The 18,551-nt window shown below is 36.8% G+C and overlaps 1 protein-coding gene across 4 annotated transcripts in view; it reads right to left on the reverse strand.

Annotated features, from left to right (window-relative positions):
• Positions 1-313: 313 nt before the first annotated feature.
• Positions 314-18,551, reverse strand: part of VAMP4 (vesicle associated membrane protein 4) — a 48,381-nt gene continuing 30,143 nt past the window's right edge. For 2 of the 4 annotated variants that reach the window (XM_077771494.1, XM_077771493.1), the window contains exons 4-9: positions 17,512-17,562; positions 10,716-10,816; positions 9,798-9,877; positions 6,790-6,841; positions 5,763-5,841; positions 314-4,749 (exon numbers count right to left, since the gene is read on the reverse strand). In XM_077771494.1, the coding sequence (XP_077627620.1) occupies positions 4,713-4,749; positions 5,763-5,841; positions 6,790-6,841; positions 9,798-9,877; positions 10,716-10,816; positions 17,512-17,562 (400 nt within the window). In that variant the 3' untranslated portion in view covers positions 314-4,712. The remainder of the gene's footprint in view (positions 4,750-5,762; positions 5,842-6,789; positions 6,842-9,797; positions 9,878-10,715; positions 10,817-17,511; positions 17,563-18,551) is intronic. The other 2 variants (XR_013336936.1, XM_077771495.1) reach the window with 2 other exon arrangements.

Genomic DNA, 18,551 nt, shown 5'->3' on the forward strand with positions numbered 1-18,551 from the left:
AATCTATCTTCTGTTCTCTCTTTCAAGTAGACATGACTGTGGTGGATGGTGAGCATTCCACCACTTGTTTTTTCCCATAGCTGAGACTCTGTGATTTTACACGGAGAAATTCCTCCCGATTCCATCAATAGGTTGTGCACTGGGCAGGTTTTTTAGAGACAGAGTACTTTTTCTATTATTTTCCCCTCCAGGTACTCTGCTGGAAAGCTGAGATAGGTTAAATCACGGTGACTAGCCAGATGTTATTTTAAATAAGCGAGGCTTTGAAGGTAAGGCAACAAGTAACACATACTGAATAAGCCAAAGCGCTTAATTTTGTTTTCTATGAAATAGTTTATTGTTTACTATGGAGGGGCTATAAATACAGATCTGATAGGAACACAACGTCCTAAACTCTGTAACACTGGTGAGAATGGTTGTGAAGAACTCAGAAGCTACAGACCAGGGCACATGACATTTACATTTGCTCATCTCCCCCATACATCTTAAAACACCAAAGGCACTTATCAAAATGTTTACATAAAAGAGTATGAAATTTCAGTGACACATACTCAAAAGCATAAAAATCAAGTGGTTGAATTTTCTTTTACTTTGATTTTTAACATTTTACTAACATCTCTGATACGCAATTGACTTTGTAGCTTTGAAATGAAATCATCTAAGACTTCTTCAAATGAAAAGAACTTGGTGGAATACCATAAAACTAGATTTTTTCTATACCCAGTTAAGATCAAGAGCACTAGTATTTCCTGGTAAAGCCCAAAGGCCACCATTATGTGAATCATATCCTGTCTGCAGTGAGGACTATGGAAGCTGATGCTCACATACTAGCACACTGGTGTTTGTGTGACTTCCTAGGCACACGATCTAGAAACTGCCACGTACACAGCATTGTACTGGGTGCCATGGAGACACAGAAATATGGTATTATCTGTGCTTTCACAAGCTTACATTTATCTACTTTAATTGGGTCGGTCATGCTTTCCTTTCCATTCCTACTACCTTGTTCTAAGCAGTTTCTTCAAATAAGACAGGAACCAGAATCAAAGAGTTTGTGTCCCCATCCCTTATTCTGCTTGATTTTCAGAAAAAGTAAGACCGAATCAAACTTAAAAAGACGACGGCCCAGGACTTACACCAGTCTGATGTGTGCTTCCATTTGTCTACAACATGAAAACAGCAGGGGATAGACTGAAAAGGCATGTCTCAGCTCCATAGAACTCGTTCTTTACACTGCTTTGTGACAATTTCCTGCACAAAGATAAGCATACGATGCATTCTAAAACAAACGTATACATGCTTTTGGACTGACTCATGCCCTTATTCCACACTCACAGAAAAATTTTCAGTCACATCTCTCTGTGAAAACAAAGAGCAGTTAGTTATCCTTGACCTAGTGATACTCTACTCCATACAATTAAGGACCTCTTTTAATGGCATCCCTTAACATGAAAAAACTATTTCTTCCATATTTAAAAAAAAATAGTTTATTTTTGAGAGAGCATGAGTAGGGGAGAGGCAGAGAGAGATGAAGACACAGAATCCAAAGCAGGCTCCAGGCTGTCAGCACAGAGCCCGACGCAGGTCTCAAACTCATGAATCGTGACATCCTGACCTGAGCCGAAGTTGGATGCTTACCAGACTGAGCCACCCAGGTGCCCTTATTTCGTGCATAATTTCTAAGCAGCATCCATACATATAGACGTAGAGGTAAGTGTGGGCACTGACCATGTTGAAGGGTGTATTGACAATGAGAAATTTCAATTTCTTTTTATTCTGGCTTCCTTAATCTATACACGTATAATCATTTTCACGAAATCCATATGCTATAGAGAACTGAAAGATGTCAATTTTTTCTATAAAAACGTAGAAGTTATTTTCTAATGCAGAGTGATTGTCCAGTAAGAATGTAATAAGTGACCCACAGGAGAGCTGACACAATGTATTTCTATATCTGATGTATGCTAATTATTCTTCCTCCATTCTAGATAATGTTCCATTTTCAATATTGAATTTTCTTTTAATCAAGGAATCCCCAAGTTCATAAACTCTTAAGTGCAATTTCCAGTGAGCTTTATCAGTATAGACAAGCCAAAGACCACTGGTAACAGTGGGTTATAATCATAGGGATTATGTCAGTATTACAATCATGAAATTGCTACAAGGTAATAGGCTTTGGTAATTAAACATAAATCATAAGAGTATGATTCAGGCATTATAAAAAAAGTGACCTGATTTCACTGGGTATCAACTAGTATTTACAAAGCTACTTGAATTTTTCTGTTGATCTTCGTTGCTGTTAAATAATGATAGTTGTGATAGTGGTAAAACTTCATTTTTCAAGTGCAGGATGATCTGAGCTGAATGAGAAAAAGAATGAGTAAGGGGAGGAAGGAAGGCCTGGCATCAATCTGAACAACATATTTGATTTTTAAAAGGCTCATGTGTCTAAGATTACCACAATAAAGTCATAAACATGCCAACTATTTTAAGAGTCTCAGGATTAATCAAGACTGAGAAAGACAAAACGGTAAACTGAACCAAGCCACCACTAGTATACAGACTGACACCAGTATTTTCGGCAGCAATATATTTAAATTCAAAGAGAATTACATATATACGCTATTATCATATAAATACTTTAAGGCTAAAATTTTTTAAAATACTCATAATTTTATTTTTTATATTTAAGAGTGGCATACTTTATTTAAAGAAACACTGGAAATATGGATTCTTTTAGAGAAATAATCACATAGAAACCAGATTTCTACAACTAAGAATGGAAAATTAACCACTGATGAATCTAGTTCCCATTACAAATAAAAGACATACATACATATGTTAGGACTCGGTCCACTCTGTTAAAACATTTCCATTCCTGAACTGTATTAACTCCTGAAATTCTAAAATGCTCATTTTCCTGGATATCCTCTATTAAAGGATTTAGTATTTATTATGTTATTTACATTGACATTTACAAAGAGAGATGAGTGACAGTACCCTATAGTATATAAGACCTTTTTTTAAATATTCTTATTGGATTATAATATTTAGTGATTATATTTAGATCTTTGTAACTTGCAGGTGTCTTGAGTATCTCTTCTTTGTTTTCATTGTTTCAAAATTTATTTTGTGAGAAAAGAGAGACAGTGGGCAAAAAAGGGACAGAAGAGAGAATCCCAAGCATGCTCCACGCTCTCAGTGCAGAGCCCAATGTGGGGTTCTATCTCATGACTGGAAGATCATGATCTGAGCTGAAATCAAGAGTCAGATGCTTAACTGACTGAGCCACCCAGGCATCCCCTTGAGTATCTCCTAATATGCTTCCTCCCTTCATATTTCTTCCCATTTAAATAGAACATTTTGCCTCTTAGTACTAAGCCTATAGAATTAAAACAAAAACAGACTCTATGAATTAAAATGACCAAAGAAATAAAACCTATACAGAATCATTTTTCTTTTCTATTTAAATACTGCTTCTATTAACCCTATCTCGAATTTAGTTACATTTATATAGTCAACACATCCACGTGCATCAGTTTCTGTAGAACCTCCCATTTTATTATAAAGTTTCCTCCTTGAACACATTAGAGAACTATGTATTTTCACTTTGACTTGTTTAAGCAACACCAGGAGGTCGGCACATTTTAAAGATAACAATACAGTTTGTTGCTGTAAAAACAGACTTAGATTAATGGTGACTCTAGCTATTAGGTTACTGACAGATGAATATCTCCTGGCTTTTTATATCCTTATTGGTGGCTAATTTGACACTTGATGGCATGACATGCATCTCTCAGGGGGTGTTCGGGGAATGCAAAAATAGCAAATTCTAAGCAGATGACTTTGCTACTTTTAGCACTTCTGGCAGAAGGACTAGTTGAAGTTAAAGAGGGAAGCTATTAAATAAAACAAAATTAGGGAATAAGTTACCTGTGGATTTCATTTACTCACATCAGGACTGGTCCCTCCTTATTGGAGGCTAACTGGAAACAGACTGAATCATGCTGTTCATTTTCAAGCGCTCCAGTGATGTTCTCCGATAATTTTATTATCTCCAGTTTTATGGTGCCACACTATGCTTTTCATATGGTTTAAATTTTCCAGTTCCATAATCCAAATGCCAAAAAATTACTACACATTCCCTTATACAGCCAAAAATAGGTTTACTGGAATGTTTTAGTTATAGCTGAAGGCAGCAACATTTACAACATTTAACTTTTGTTACGCTCATAAACGTGGAGATTTTTCGCAAAGCAACTGTAATATGTGAAGAATCTTGCAAATACTGATGGAACGATGATGCTTGTGTTTTAGCACAATGATCTGGTGCTCTCCATTGGCTTCTAGACCCCCACCATGACCCCAGGTCGATGCGATAATGGTCCATCTACTAACAGTATGTAGTACTGTCATCACTGTTTAATTACGAAAACAAACAATGAACTGGCAAGTATCTGGTTTCAAATTAGATCCTTGGAATATGGCAAAATAGAGGCTGGCTATCTTTGTCTTAAACATAATTTTTAAAACCACATTTTGTTAGAAGGGAAGAAGATAAATGGACATTCTCAATGCTCCAATTTGAAGTGATACTTGCCTCTTAGTTTCTTGAAAAAGAAGTTTTGAAAGTTATATACATGAGTTTCATTTAAATTATGCAGCAATCTTTTACTATTGTTGTCCCAAATTTTGTATAATGAAGATCTCTGTCACCAAATCAAGTACGGTATTTCATGACTATAAGAACTGCAAAAGAAAAAAATGAAAAAGGAACATATCAAAATCAGATTCACATGCTACGTTAAAAATGTAATGTAACTGTATCCACTTCTGGAAATAGCTAATGAGGAAGAGACTTGAGATGATCTGAGATGAAAGATAACCAATAGGAATAAATAAGCAAAACATCATAAAACAAACTAATGTTGGCAATTTTAAAAATTTACTTTTTTTTTTTTATAGAGAGCAAGATCATGAGCAGGGAGAGGGGCAGAGACAGGGGGAAAGATAATCTTAAGCAGGCTCGATGCTCAGTACGGAGCCCAACGTGGGGCTTTATCTCCTGACCCTGAGATGAAATCAAGAGTGGGACACTTAACCGACTGAGCCACTCAAGTGCCCTTGGCATTTTTTATAATGTAATTTTAAGTAATCTCCACACCCACCATGGGGCTCAAACTTACAACCACGAGACTAAGACTCACATGCTCTACTGACTGAGCCAGCCAGGTGCCCCTGACATTGGCATTTTGATCAAACATATTATGGCAGTATTACCAATAGTATACAGCTGCTAAAATATTTTTTAAATATTATAAATATTTTCTCACTTTATAAAATACATTAGAGAGTATATATGATATTAATTTTTGAAAAGCATGCTTAATATATTAATAGGAAAAGACGAAGTATATATAAATAGTTATTAACAGTAGCTATCTTTGTGTAGTAAGATTACAAGTGAATTTTACTACTTATATTTTATTCCACATTTTCCAAATTATCCACCATCAATAATATATGGTCGATTCTTGGTTGCTATGTTCTATAAAGTCAGCACAAACATTGAATCAGTGAATACTAAATCGTCATTCCTAGGGAAAATGCAGGGTTAAATTCTTGTGAGCTTCTGGTTACATTTTTGTTAACCTATCAATATATAACCTTGTGTTTTCTGTACCTTTTAATATATACTGTTGAGTCATTAATATTAAGCTCCTGGCCAAGAGCACTGGAACTCATGCCCAAATGAAGCTTACCTAGCACATATACGTTCCATACGGCACATCACAGCCTTCCTGAGGCTGGACACCACTTCGGCACTACAGTCGGGGGCCACTTTGAACAGTGAAATCACCAACAAAATGCATAAAAATGTGAGAAATGTGGCACTAAACAGACTTAGAAAGACACTAGTTTATCTTATCAGCACTGAAACTAGAAAGACAGAGCACGGCCTTGCTGGACATCAGTTGGGAATGGGCACATCAGGAGACTCAAATTTTCTCTGCTCTCAACACAGCTGCCAGCAACTGGGAAAGCACCTCAATACTGATTTCTGGTTTACAAATCAGTGTCACCTAGTGGGTGAATTCCCAAACACAGAATCCATGAATAATGAGGATCAGCAATATTTCTTTGGAACAAACTTTTTCTGTTTAAAAAGAGTATCACCGTGGAATTTTTCAAATGGCTATTTTGAGACACTTTCCAAATCTTCATAAAAATCCCTGTAAACATAGGTAAAGAGGCTTTGGAGAAAGAGACAATAAAAATGACCTGACTTTAATAAGAATATTAAGGAAGAAAGGAAAGGAGAAGACTTATGTTTTAATGCCTGAAATCAAGTTCAAATCCAAAATAAACAACAAAACAAAAAACTATCATATGGTGAAAATTTATCTGGCTTTGTCCTCCAAACATAGTATGAAATACAAGCTTCCATACTTAAAGTTAGTAATAGAAAATGGTGTAAGAGTAGCCATATTTGGCCTCAAACAAGTGGCTAGCCCTATATTGGTGGGGTGTAGGAAGTTCTCTTTGAGACTCTGATAAAAGATATAGACTCTCTCCCATAAAAATGTACATATGCAAAAACAAAACTTTACACACAATCTACGAACATTTTCAGAGCTACAGATCCTAGGTTAAGAGGTCTTGACTGGGTCAGAAGTCATTATTCAATCTTGACATTAGTCGGGTCAACTGAAAGTAAGTTAAAAGGGAAACTAAAATGAACTCTAAAATAATACCTTCCACAAAATTACTAGTCCAGTAAATACTTACTGATAATCACTAGCAAAAGGATAACAGCAACCAACGCCATGATGGCTTTTATCTACAACACAAGAAAAGGCATAAGACCGATATTAATGTTTGACTTGTTAACAAAGTCAAGATTACCTGTTGTGCTATTTATTATACTAACTCTTCAATGAACAGGCTCAATCCTTGAAAGCTTTTTCACATTTTTTCTCACATGAACTTGCTGGCTATGTACATCTTTTTGTAGATAATCAGAGTTCCCAAATACAAGGCATTTTACTTAACTGAATTTTATTGATCAAGCCTGTACTCACTGCACAGCAAACTGTAACAGTCAAAGCCCTCGAGGGACTGAACACTATGATTTCTCATAGTATTATATAATATACGGCACACATTTATATGTGCTATATATATATATATAAAACAGCACTTCTTATAGCACTTATACTCAAAGTATATGAGACTTCTGTTGGTCTTTGTTCCCTTTACTCTCTTCTTGGTATTTTTTATCTCCATTTTGAGGAATATAATTTAGATTCTTCATGAATAACTTCATTTAATAAGTTACTTGCCTAAGGACACTCTGCGTGCCAGTTTCTCAGTTGAAAGGAGAAAACCTCTTAAGATTGGTCCACAGTCAGCTGCTTAATATATTCAGGTCACTGCTCTATAAAATGGTCACATTCCTCATTTAATCCTAAAACGCACAAGCTATAAATTGGTTTGATTTTCCTGATGAATTCAAATGAAAGTCCTGTTTTCATCAAACATTCTCAGATAATTGATTAAAGATGGTTCATTAATAATAATAAAAAAAAAATACCCAGCTACTATAAACTCATGAAACATCAGAGGAGTATTGATATTGCAACAAGAAGTAGCTAATGATATGTTTCTATTTTTTTTTTTTTAATGTTTTATTTATTTCTAGGAGAGAGAGAGAGACAGCGTGAACAGGGGAGGGTCAGAGAGAGAGGGAGTCACAGACTGAAACAGCCTCCAGGCTCTGAGCCGGCAGTCAGCACAGAGCCCGAGAGGGGCTCGAACCCACGAACCGCGAGATCATGACCCAAGCGAAAGTCAGACGCTTAACTGACTAAGCCACCCAGGCGCCCCATTAGTGATATGTTTCTAAAATAGAGCTACTGGCAACATTTTAGTGGATCACATTTCTGACAAGAGCAAAGTGACCAAGAGAGTACACACAAGTTTTGCAATCTGGATACTAGGTGCCTATGAAAATTATTAATTATGATAACCAAAAAAATGTAGACATTCTCCCACCCTACGTATTGAATTAACTTTGTTCACTTATTTTTAAAGTCAAGTTTATTGAAATACACGTTCTCTAGAATGAAACTCACCCTTTTAAAGTTCATTCTGATGGGTTTTGACAAAGATATAGCTGTCAATCACACCATCAGTCAAACACAAGGCATTTCCATCACTCCACAAGTTCCCTTACACTCAGTTATAGTCAGATCCACCTCCCTGCCCTTAGCCATTGGCAACCTCTGATCTGTGCTCTGTCCCCATTTCCCTTTTCTCAGCCTTTCCTAAATCACCATTATAAAGTTAATCCAGAAAATGGGAGTGACATAAGGACTATTTAGAAATATAATTCAAATACAATTTAAAAATATAATTCCATTTTTCTCTTTAGAAGCATACTGTTCCTCTGATCTTCTGATCTGAAATCCAGAAAGTACAAAACAACAATCTTTAGATATGGCTAAAGTCAAAATGCACATTATGATCATCTTTTTGTGGCTACAAGAATGGGTCATGAGTATGTATGGGGAAAGGAAGTGAGTGGCTCATGGGAGCTTTGCTCTTCCAAACCAGGTTTATTATAGGATATAGAATTTCTACAAAAATGGAAAACTTAAAAGAAAATGGAAAATTTATTCTTTTTTTTTTTTAATTTTTTTAAATGTTTTATTTATTTCTAGGAGAGAGACAGCGTGAGCAGGGAAGGGTCAGAGAGAGAGGGAGTCACAGACTGAAACAGACTAAGCCACCCAGGCACCCCAGAAAATTTACTCTTCAAAGGATGCACATTTAAAACAAAATAAAAATTCCAGACAAGGGTAACAATGAAACATGTTCCTTTCCTCAGTCTATTTGTGAAAGTAAGATGATTCAACAGGTAAACAGACAAAAATAAGTAAATCCACAGCAACCCTTGGAAGAAATCCTTAGCATATGGCAAAGCCAAGTTTAGAAAGTTATCACTAAACTAAATGAGAGAGTGTATGTGTATGTCTAAGAGTGTATGTCTTAGCTTTACATTTTTAAAACAAAGCCAAAAATGACACAGGGAATTGGGAGGAAAAAGAAAACTGCTCACATGACATGAAATTCACTATAAAATCTTAAACATTTTCTGTTTAATGATTAGTAGCCATATTTGACTTAAGAGGTAAATTCATTTCTATAAAAATTTTTGTTAAGAATATATTAGTATATATATTGATTGTCATTTTTTTTCTTTTTCTTATTTCTTACTTCTCTGGAATAATAAAGGATAGTGAGATTTTTTTTTTAAGCCCCATTTGTCATAATGGATTCTGACATATAAACTTTTATTTTTCCCCTTCCAACAGAAAGTCCTTTTTCTCTAGCTTCCATTCCATCTTTTTAATATCTCTATGCAATGCTATAAGTTGCTCCAAAAAGGTACTAATAATAAATTAGATGAAAAATTTATATTTCTTACAAGGTAGTAAGTCTGCAAGAAGCTAAATCATTAATAAAATGTGTGTTACTTTCTGTGAAGCAATCCATGAAGACACTCTTTTAGGAATTGCTTGATTCCTTTAATTATTCCTGTCCCTAAAGCTAACAATTAATTTGACAAATATTTACTGACTTCCAGCACGTCCCAAGTTCAGAAGATATAAGCAAGGCAGTAGTAGTCCCTGCTCCCTGCCCCTCCCCTTCCCAGAGCTATGAATCTAGAGGCCATTTATTCCTTGAAGGCCACCTGAGACACTGGGCCACTTATCCAATGTCTTCTGACTTACTTTGCATCCACGCCACCACATTTGCCTTCGAAGTTGTTTGGATCTGTTGCTAAAAGCAGTTGCATTATCCGATAAGCTTTCTATATCACATAGAGGATGGAGAGAAGGATTAAATGACATAACAGGATTCTTTTATCTAGTCACACAAAGACAAGAAAATATTAATTTCTACTTCTGCAAATGTATTTCCTTTTAAGCATTAAAACGACATCCTCCCTTTCTTCCACCCACAAACTGGCAATCAATCTGTGCTGGGGGAAAAGAAAGAGGACAAAAAGTGGCTACAGCTCAGTTTGCTCAATCCATTTTTACAGTAAGATTAAAAGAAGTCTTCCCAGGGCCTCAATGCTTTCACATAAATTTTGAGTTCTGGTAAGGAAATGCTCTTTAAAATTGCAAGTACTTGACACACCTATAGAAAAAAAATCTACACGTGGAGAAGGTTAGGTTCTTAAAAGATACAAAAAGAGATAGATTTTGAAGTAAAACAATGAATTTTAAAAGTGATTAAATAAGTTTTTTGGTTAGACAAGTCTGTCCAGGATTAATCAGGTATTTAGCTCTTCATCATTTACACAATATTTGAATACCTAACACGTGCCAGCAACTGTTACAAGTACAGAGGGAGACTAACGTTTGTCAGTAATGAAATGTTGCTAAGCTGCCAGAAAAAGCATCAGATTAAGGCAAAAAAATTTCTACTCTAACTATTCAAGAATAAATTTTAAAAATTTCCATCCTCAACCAAACAATTAAATAAAGCAATAAGATGATTCAAGTAAAGGGAGCTAAAATCACAAACTTAAGGACCAAATATCATTGTCCTAAATGAAGATTCCTAAACTCTGGCTAGTGAAATGTGAGGAGAAAGAAACTATCAAAACACAGATTCATAATATCAAGAAACATATGAAGTACCTGATTTGTCCTGTAGTTCATCTAGTCTCTCCCCTCTTTCAATTACCTTTGTAATATTTTCTTGCATGACATCAATAACTTCATCCACCTGATTCTGAACACTAGTTTAAAAGAAAGATTTAAGAATTATTTTTTCTTTTAAGAATTTTATAATTGCTGAGACTTTCATCAGAAAATCATGACAGAAAATAGCAAGTTCTCAGTTATTCAACTATAAATATTTAAGGCTTTGTAGCAATGTCCTTCCATTTGTGGGCTTGAATATGCAGGCAATTAAAGTGAAAGTAATATTTAACTTAGACACTTTGTTCTTAACCCTGTTCCTGCAAATTAAATTTACTGCCAGAATGCCCAGTAACTGCAGATTTATTCAAATAAGTTTGACTCTACATAATCCAGTTTTCTTTTCAGTAGGCTACTGAGGAAGGCATCATAGACACAGCTATGATGTACTTCTGCTGTGGTTTATACCTAAGGCTAACAAAGGAGTCTGCCTAGGATGTTATCAGCTTATGAAAATACTCGGTTTCCAAAATGGAAATGTACACGGATACTCATTCGTTTTCTTGTAAACAAATAGGGTTTAAGACACTGGCACACCTGGGAAGGTTTTGAAGGAGCCAAGAGAGAGCAGAAAGGAAAAATTGCTTTGTTGTTTTTCAAAATGAAAATATAATTTCCTTCTTTATGTTAGGCGATGAGGGCCTGTTCTAACTAAATAAATATTTAATCTTCGGGGTGCCTGGATGGCTCAGTTGGTTGAGCGTCTGTCTGACTCTTGATTTTGGCTCAGGTCATGGTCTCAGGGTTGGGATATTGAGCCCCATGTCAGGGTTCATCCTCTTGGTTCATCAATCTAACTGGTTCTTAGTTGCCTACTCTCACTCAGGAGTAACTTCAAGTACACAAACACAGAAATGTTAAGTAATTTAAAGTGTTTAGTTTTCCTCTGTTCTGTTAGAGGAAAATTACTTTAAATTACTTTATAAAATTGTCATACCAGGAAATATTTAAAAGGAGAAATAAAGTGGCTCATCGTTCTTACAACTCAAAATATGTTTAAATTGCACTGGATTATGTATCTCTTTATACATTATATATAAATATGTTATATATATATGTACATATATATGTAAAACACATATAAGGATATGCAATTGTTTCTAGTTGGGGAAGAAAGAATTGTGTCAATTATTACAATTTCACAACTTCACAATTGTGAGGTTTAAAAAAGCCCCCTACATGTCTTGTCTCTGCCCTCTATTCCACACTACCCCTCAAGCTAACCCAGTGAGTCAATGGGCATGGATGTGTAATTTTGAAAAAGAGTTCTATCACTTCCCTATCACAGAGCTGTATCTTCAGAAAGTTTGCTTTAAAATAAAAATGGAGACCCCATTAGACATAGGTGAGTTCAGAAGTAGTCTCAGATTCAAGGAGCAATCACTATGTGTGAGGACAGTCCCTCCCTCCTATGGTACACCCACTGCTACTCCTATGGTATGCCCACTGACTAGCCACACACAGACTCAGGGGTCACCACAGCTTCCCCGAGTTCAGTGCCTCAGATTCTACTGGAGCAGAATATTAGACTGAAGCAGAACCAAGCTGGGACAAGCAGAATTCTCTTCTGCCCAAAAAGATCTGAACAAGTCCCCGAATCCCTAAGATGTCTTGTTGCAATTCCTAAGCATCTAAACAAAGAGGTAAAGAGATTCACCCTATCTAAACAAGGGCACAAATACTTAAGCAACTAATTAATGTATCCAATAATTAATGAGAGCCCATTATGTATTACTTTAGGCACTGGGAAGACAAATGAGAAAGCAGACAATTCTGGCTCTCATGCAATTTAGGTTCAAAAGTGCAAGGAGTGTCCTGCATTAACCTTCAGAGCCCACTTCTCCATTTTACACTAAGTGAAAGTACACACTGATTTCCTGCCTTTCCCCGGCTAGAAGCTAAGCTTGATGAATGCAGAAAACGTGCCTATCTCGTTCACTTTTGCAGTCCCAGTACCAGCCACAGTGCTTGGAGCAGAGTACCCATCCAACGAACATTTGTTGAATAAGCGAACAATTTGGGTTATAAGTCTGCAAAAGCATACCCAGTTACTTCAGCAGAACTGTAGATATAAAAATGGCAGTATATATAGAGGTCTCTATTTAACTCTGAGAACTGTAACAGAAACACAGCTATTGTTCAAGGATCAGGTTTTTTTCTTAATTTTTTTATTTCTGACAGAGACAGACAGCATGAGCAGGGGAGGGTCAGAGAGAGAGAGAGGGAGATCAGAATCTGAAACAGGCTCCAGTATCTGGGCTGTCAGCACAGAGCCCGACACGGGGCTTGAACCCACGAACCGTGAGATCGTGACCTGAGCCGAAGTCGGATGCTTAACAGACTGAGCCACCCAGGCGCCCCCCTCCCCAGGTAGTTATCTTTCAGCATTTGCAGGAGATGACAGTAACCTAAAGCAAGGTGGTACTGCAGGGTGGGAATGGATAAAATGTACCGCAGCCCTACGCATGGACTACTATGGACTTCAATACACTACACATGATTTTAAAACAAAAATTAAAAAAAGTCCACCATCCACTAGTATACACTCTTAATCCAGCTATCGTAAAACCTTTATTTAATCATGGAAAATCTCTTAATTGTGTTTCTATATTTCAAGATGTTCTCATGCCCAGAACACAACTTCTATAAAGGAGAAAATTATTTTAATATAAAGGATAATTTTTAAAAAACAAGTAATAACGTATTTCACAATATCTTTTACATTTTCACAGCAGTTATGGTACTGTTTTCTAATTTTATTTTATGTTGATCCCATCCTTATCATTACACCTTAAATGCCTTCAAAGCAGAGACTGTCCCACTCATCCTTTTATTTCCTAGGTCATATGAAATGTGTCCAGTAGGCATTCAACAAATATTTTCTGATCTTAATGAAATATTCATTCAAAAACATTTATTAAGGAATTATGATACTATTTATTGAGGACACCAATGTGATGGTTATAAGTCCAGTCTTTAGAAAGATTACAGTCTACTGGGGAAAACTGGTATCCATGATTATACCACCATGTGTTAAGTGCCACAACAGAAGGAAGCCCATGGTACCAGTCATGTAGCCTAGATGAATTCAGCTTGGATCAGAGAGAGATGGCATCAAGATCCTCGTACTGAGTTTTGAGGGGTAAGTGTGAATTGGGCAGAGTAATGAAGGTGGTTGATGGTGGGAAAGTTCTAGGTAAGAGGAGGGGTATTTCAAGCATAAAGTGATTAACTGGACACTGGTGAAGAAGCTGGGGCAAGAAAAGGGTGGAGGACTTCTAGACTTATAATCTGAGCAACTGTCCGTAGATGATGAGCATTAACTGAAAGAAAAAATTAAGAACTCAAAGGAAAAATGAGTTTGTATAGGAGGGTGTGGAGACTTATATCATTTCCAGTTAAAGGAGAGTCATATGGTAGAAGAAAGGACACAAGGGAGAGCATACCCAGGAAAGGATAAAGACACACAGAAAGGAAAAGATAGTCAAGTGTTAACTTAAATCATCCTTAGAGTCTGACACAACTTGTATTCCTGAAACGTCTCTATTCTAATTATCAACAGGGAAGCTGCACGGTGTCATGGAGTCTGTTGCAAGCCTCTTGGAGCCTATTTTCCCACCTTTAAAATGAAGATGATCATCTCTCACTTGTGAGAATTAGATGTAACAGTGTTTTTAAACACTCAGCACAATGACTAACCCTTAGCATGTGCTTAATGTCAGTGCTCTTCCATTAAGAAAAAAAATGCTCAGCAACAAGCACTCTTCCCTTATTCTATAAAGAAAATATTTATTTTTAGAGTTAACACCCCCATCTTGTGGCTTTTTAAGGTACTGTTGACAAAAGAAGGTTTAAAGTTCTGTTGCATTTTGGCAACTATATATATATGGCTGTTACATCATAGAACATTCCTTAGGGGCCTTTTTATAAAGTTAAACTGATTGGACCAAGACTATAATTAGGAAATTCCCTACCACAAGCAGAGAATGACTGTAATCCACTAGAGTTGCATTTATAAAGCTATTATTTAACTTAAAAACAAAGAAAATATTCCAAAGAGAATCATATATTTTATACAGGCATGTGATTATTTTATTTATTTATTTTTTAATGTTTTTTTATTTATTTCTAGGAGAGAGAGAGAGAGACAGTGGGAGCAGGGGAGGGTCAGAGAGAGAGGGAGTCACAGACTGAAACAGGCTCCAGGCTCTGAGCTGGCAGTCAGCACAGAGCCCGATGCGGGGCCCGAACCCACGAACCGTGAGATCATGACCTAAGCGAAAGTCGGACGCTTAACCGACTAAGCCACCCAGGCGCCCCGGCATGTGATTATTTTAAATCTTACCAAAAAAAATCTTCCCTCAAACACCTGAATATTTTTTGTGCAAATAATCTGGTGTCAACATGCCAACTGAATTCAAAGTAACAATGTTGCTGACCCATGCAGTCAAGGAATACTCTGTACTAAAATGTTACGAATTACATGGTGATCACATAGCTGAAAGAAACTCACCAGTGCTAGCAATTTTGGTAACTCAACTAATGCCAGGTATCAGTCCATGGGCAAGCTATGTGGTAGGGTGTGCTCTGCCATCTTGGGGCATTTGGGCACAGACACTGAGTTATGCCCTGGTTAAATAAGCATTCATGAGTCTGTGCCCACAAGGTTTACTATGTATTATTTTGATGACTTTTAAGTGAGACTGAGATCATTATACTTACTCAACAATTCCTCTTCTAAAATTCTGTGATCACCAAAGATACTGTGCTAATTAATATGTACATATACATATTTGTGTGTGTACGCTTGGCATTTGCTAACATAGACAAATGCTTTGTTTGCAATGCCCATTCTGTACAACCAGCCGTGGTTTGGGGTTCGGCTGGAAAATTATATTCAGAAGATTCAACAGGCCATACTCAGTACTAGGCTCACTCTGCAGAGGATATCAGAGAGGAGACCAAGCACATGGGCAGGATAAAGACATGTGTGTCATCAGTGGGATCTCTTCTCTAGGGCAGCTTAGGTATGAGAACTGTGTGGGTGGATATAGAAGTCACGCTGGCTCAGTGCACAGGACCAGCTCTGCCGTGGCATCCTGATGGCCTTGAATGTTTTGTAATCCTCCCAGAACATGAGAAGATGAATGGCTGAGAGGCTATCTCCCACTCATCTCACCGCCTCCCAGGTTCTGCTGATGTAGAAGACTTTCTGCTGGGCCTGTCTGCAGACTGTGAAAGTGCTGAGCTACTATGCAGAACAGGCTCCTGGGTAACAGCTCCTATTACCGCCATGCAGCCCCTTCAGTTTTGGAATCACCATTTTCGGTGTGTATGAGAACCCAGAGAGTTTGGCCATTCTTTCTATTACTGCCTACATGTTATGAACTGCCTGAATCCATGCAGTTCATTGTATTTTTACTGGCCAACAGAAATTTGCAGCAGCAGAGACTCCATTTTGCTCGCCTTGAAGGAGCAAATACCGTGGCTTCTCCCAAATGTAAGGAAAGTAATTCTGTCAACACTACTTGAGCTTGGTCAGTAAATGAGATCACAGCCCTGGTAAAACCCTGATTTCAGGCTTGTGAGACCCTGTGCAGAGGGCCCACCTAAGCAGTGACTGAACTCCTGACCCCTGGAAAACGTGACATGATAAGTATGTATTGTTTTAGACTGTTACATTCAGGACAATTTGCCAGACAGTAAGAGAAAATGAAATGTTCTCTCCAGCCTCAATTTGTTGGAACCCTAGTTCTGATTTCTGAATCCATTCATTAGGTAGGATTAGGTGAAGTGTGGATATTTTTTTTTCATACCAATGGCTACCTGACTAAAGCTCAAGAGTCTTAACAATAACTTGATTTCCTACTACAGCACTCTTCCCACTATGTGCCAACTGTATCCTGAACTAGAGCATGGCTGTCCTTCCTTAGATCCTGAATCCAGGCCGCTTAGCTTATTGTCCATAGTTAGTACTCAAAACTTAGTCTGTTTCCAGGGCTGTTTCACTGCTCTGCTCACTGTTTCCCTTCTTGTCAGGACTCAGAACCTTCTAACATTAGATACGTTTACTATAGCATTAACCACCACCTACCACCACCAACATATACAGAAAAAGGTTTAAACTGAAAACGAATTACCCATAAAACTTAGATCAATACATGTATTAGAAAAATAGATATAACAACATTCTGGAGGGATATGAAAAATATTGTACTTTAAAAATCTAAACCTATTATATTACATCTATTAGTCTGAAAACGGGACTCGAGCACAAATTTAAAACCAAAATTGACCTTGAGATTATGCTGCACAAATGCATTTGACATAATGTAATCAAGTTAAGAAAACCAACAAACAGGCACTGGATTTCCTTAGCTACGATTCAGAGGGAGCTTTGTGAAAATAGAAAGTTATGGGGTTTTTACAATCCAGTAGTTACAGTTAATCTACATCTGGGCTCGGCAAATTTTTTTCCATAAAGATCCAGACAGCAGACATTTTAGATTCTGTGGGCCATAAGGTCTCTGTCACAGCTAGTCAAATCTGCCACTGTAGTTTGAAAGCAGCCACTGGCAATAAGAAAACAAACAGGCATGGCTGTGTTCCAATAAAACTTTATTTATAACAATAGGCAGTAACCAGATTTGGCTCCTAGGCTCCAGTCTGCCAACCCTGGGTCCACATGGAAATACGATAATCACTTAAACAAATGAGTAACTCCGGAACTTACTGCTTAATTTTATCATTTCTAGGTCCAAATCTTGGTCCAGATGGTCCCCTTCTGAAAACAAAATACAAAGTACATATTAATGAGAACATTAAAATAAAAAATAGAAAACACAAACACAATCAAGCTTAATTCTAAACATGGATCAGTCATTTACCACAAGGAACCACATGTAATTGGTTTGTTGGAATCGAATGATGTGTAATCACATTTGCACTTCACTGGTACTTAGTGCTGGCCACAACTGATCTCATTCTTCTCAATGTCAAAACTTTCAGAGAAAGTAGAGTATATATAACCCTAAGTTATACACATGTTCTAATCACTAAACTCTGAAATACCATAACAACAAGAATGCCAGTTGCTATGAATAGCTTTCTGATCAGTTATAGACAGAAAAAGTAAATTCACTTTTGAATTAGCCTATAAAAATTGTTGATTATCAGAAATGGATACAGAGAAAAATCCATTCAAAACACTCTTTTTTGTTGCTCCTCTTAAATTTATCAACAAAGGGGAAATCCAAGTCTGAAAATACCAACATTTCTCAAACTATTATTTGTTAGTCAAATGTTATATCATTTCAACCAATCCATTTTAATATTCTGGAAATAAAAACTTGTGGATAATCCATTATGAGTAATTACCATTCCTCTGATGATCGAGAATAAGGCACAAATCACAAAAATTAAAAAAAAAAAAAAAAGAATTGGGGAGGCTGAGCCAGTTGGTAGAGCATGGAACTCTTGATCTCAGGGTTGTGAGTCTGAGCCCCATGTTAGGCATAGAGTTTACTTTAAAAACAAAATAGGCTCTCTACCAATTAACCACTAACTCCCCATTCCTCCTCTTCCTAGCCCCTGGCAACCTCCAGCTTTGTGTCTCCATGAATTTGTCTACTCTAGGTACTTCATATAAGTGGAATCATGTAAAATTTATCCTTTTGTGACCAGCTTCTTTCACTTAGCATAAGCATAAGGTCTCTGAGGTTCATCCATGTTGTAAGCATGTGTCATAATTTCTTTCTTTTTTTTAAATGTTCA

This window comes from Crocuta crocuta, unplaced genomic scaffold, assembly GCF_008692635.1.
Source record: "Crocuta crocuta isolate KB4526 unplaced genomic scaffold, BGI_CrCroc_1.0 scaffold1070, whole genome shotgun sequence".
NCBI lineage: Eukaryota > Metazoa > Chordata > Mammalia > Carnivora > Hyaenidae > Crocuta > Crocuta crocuta.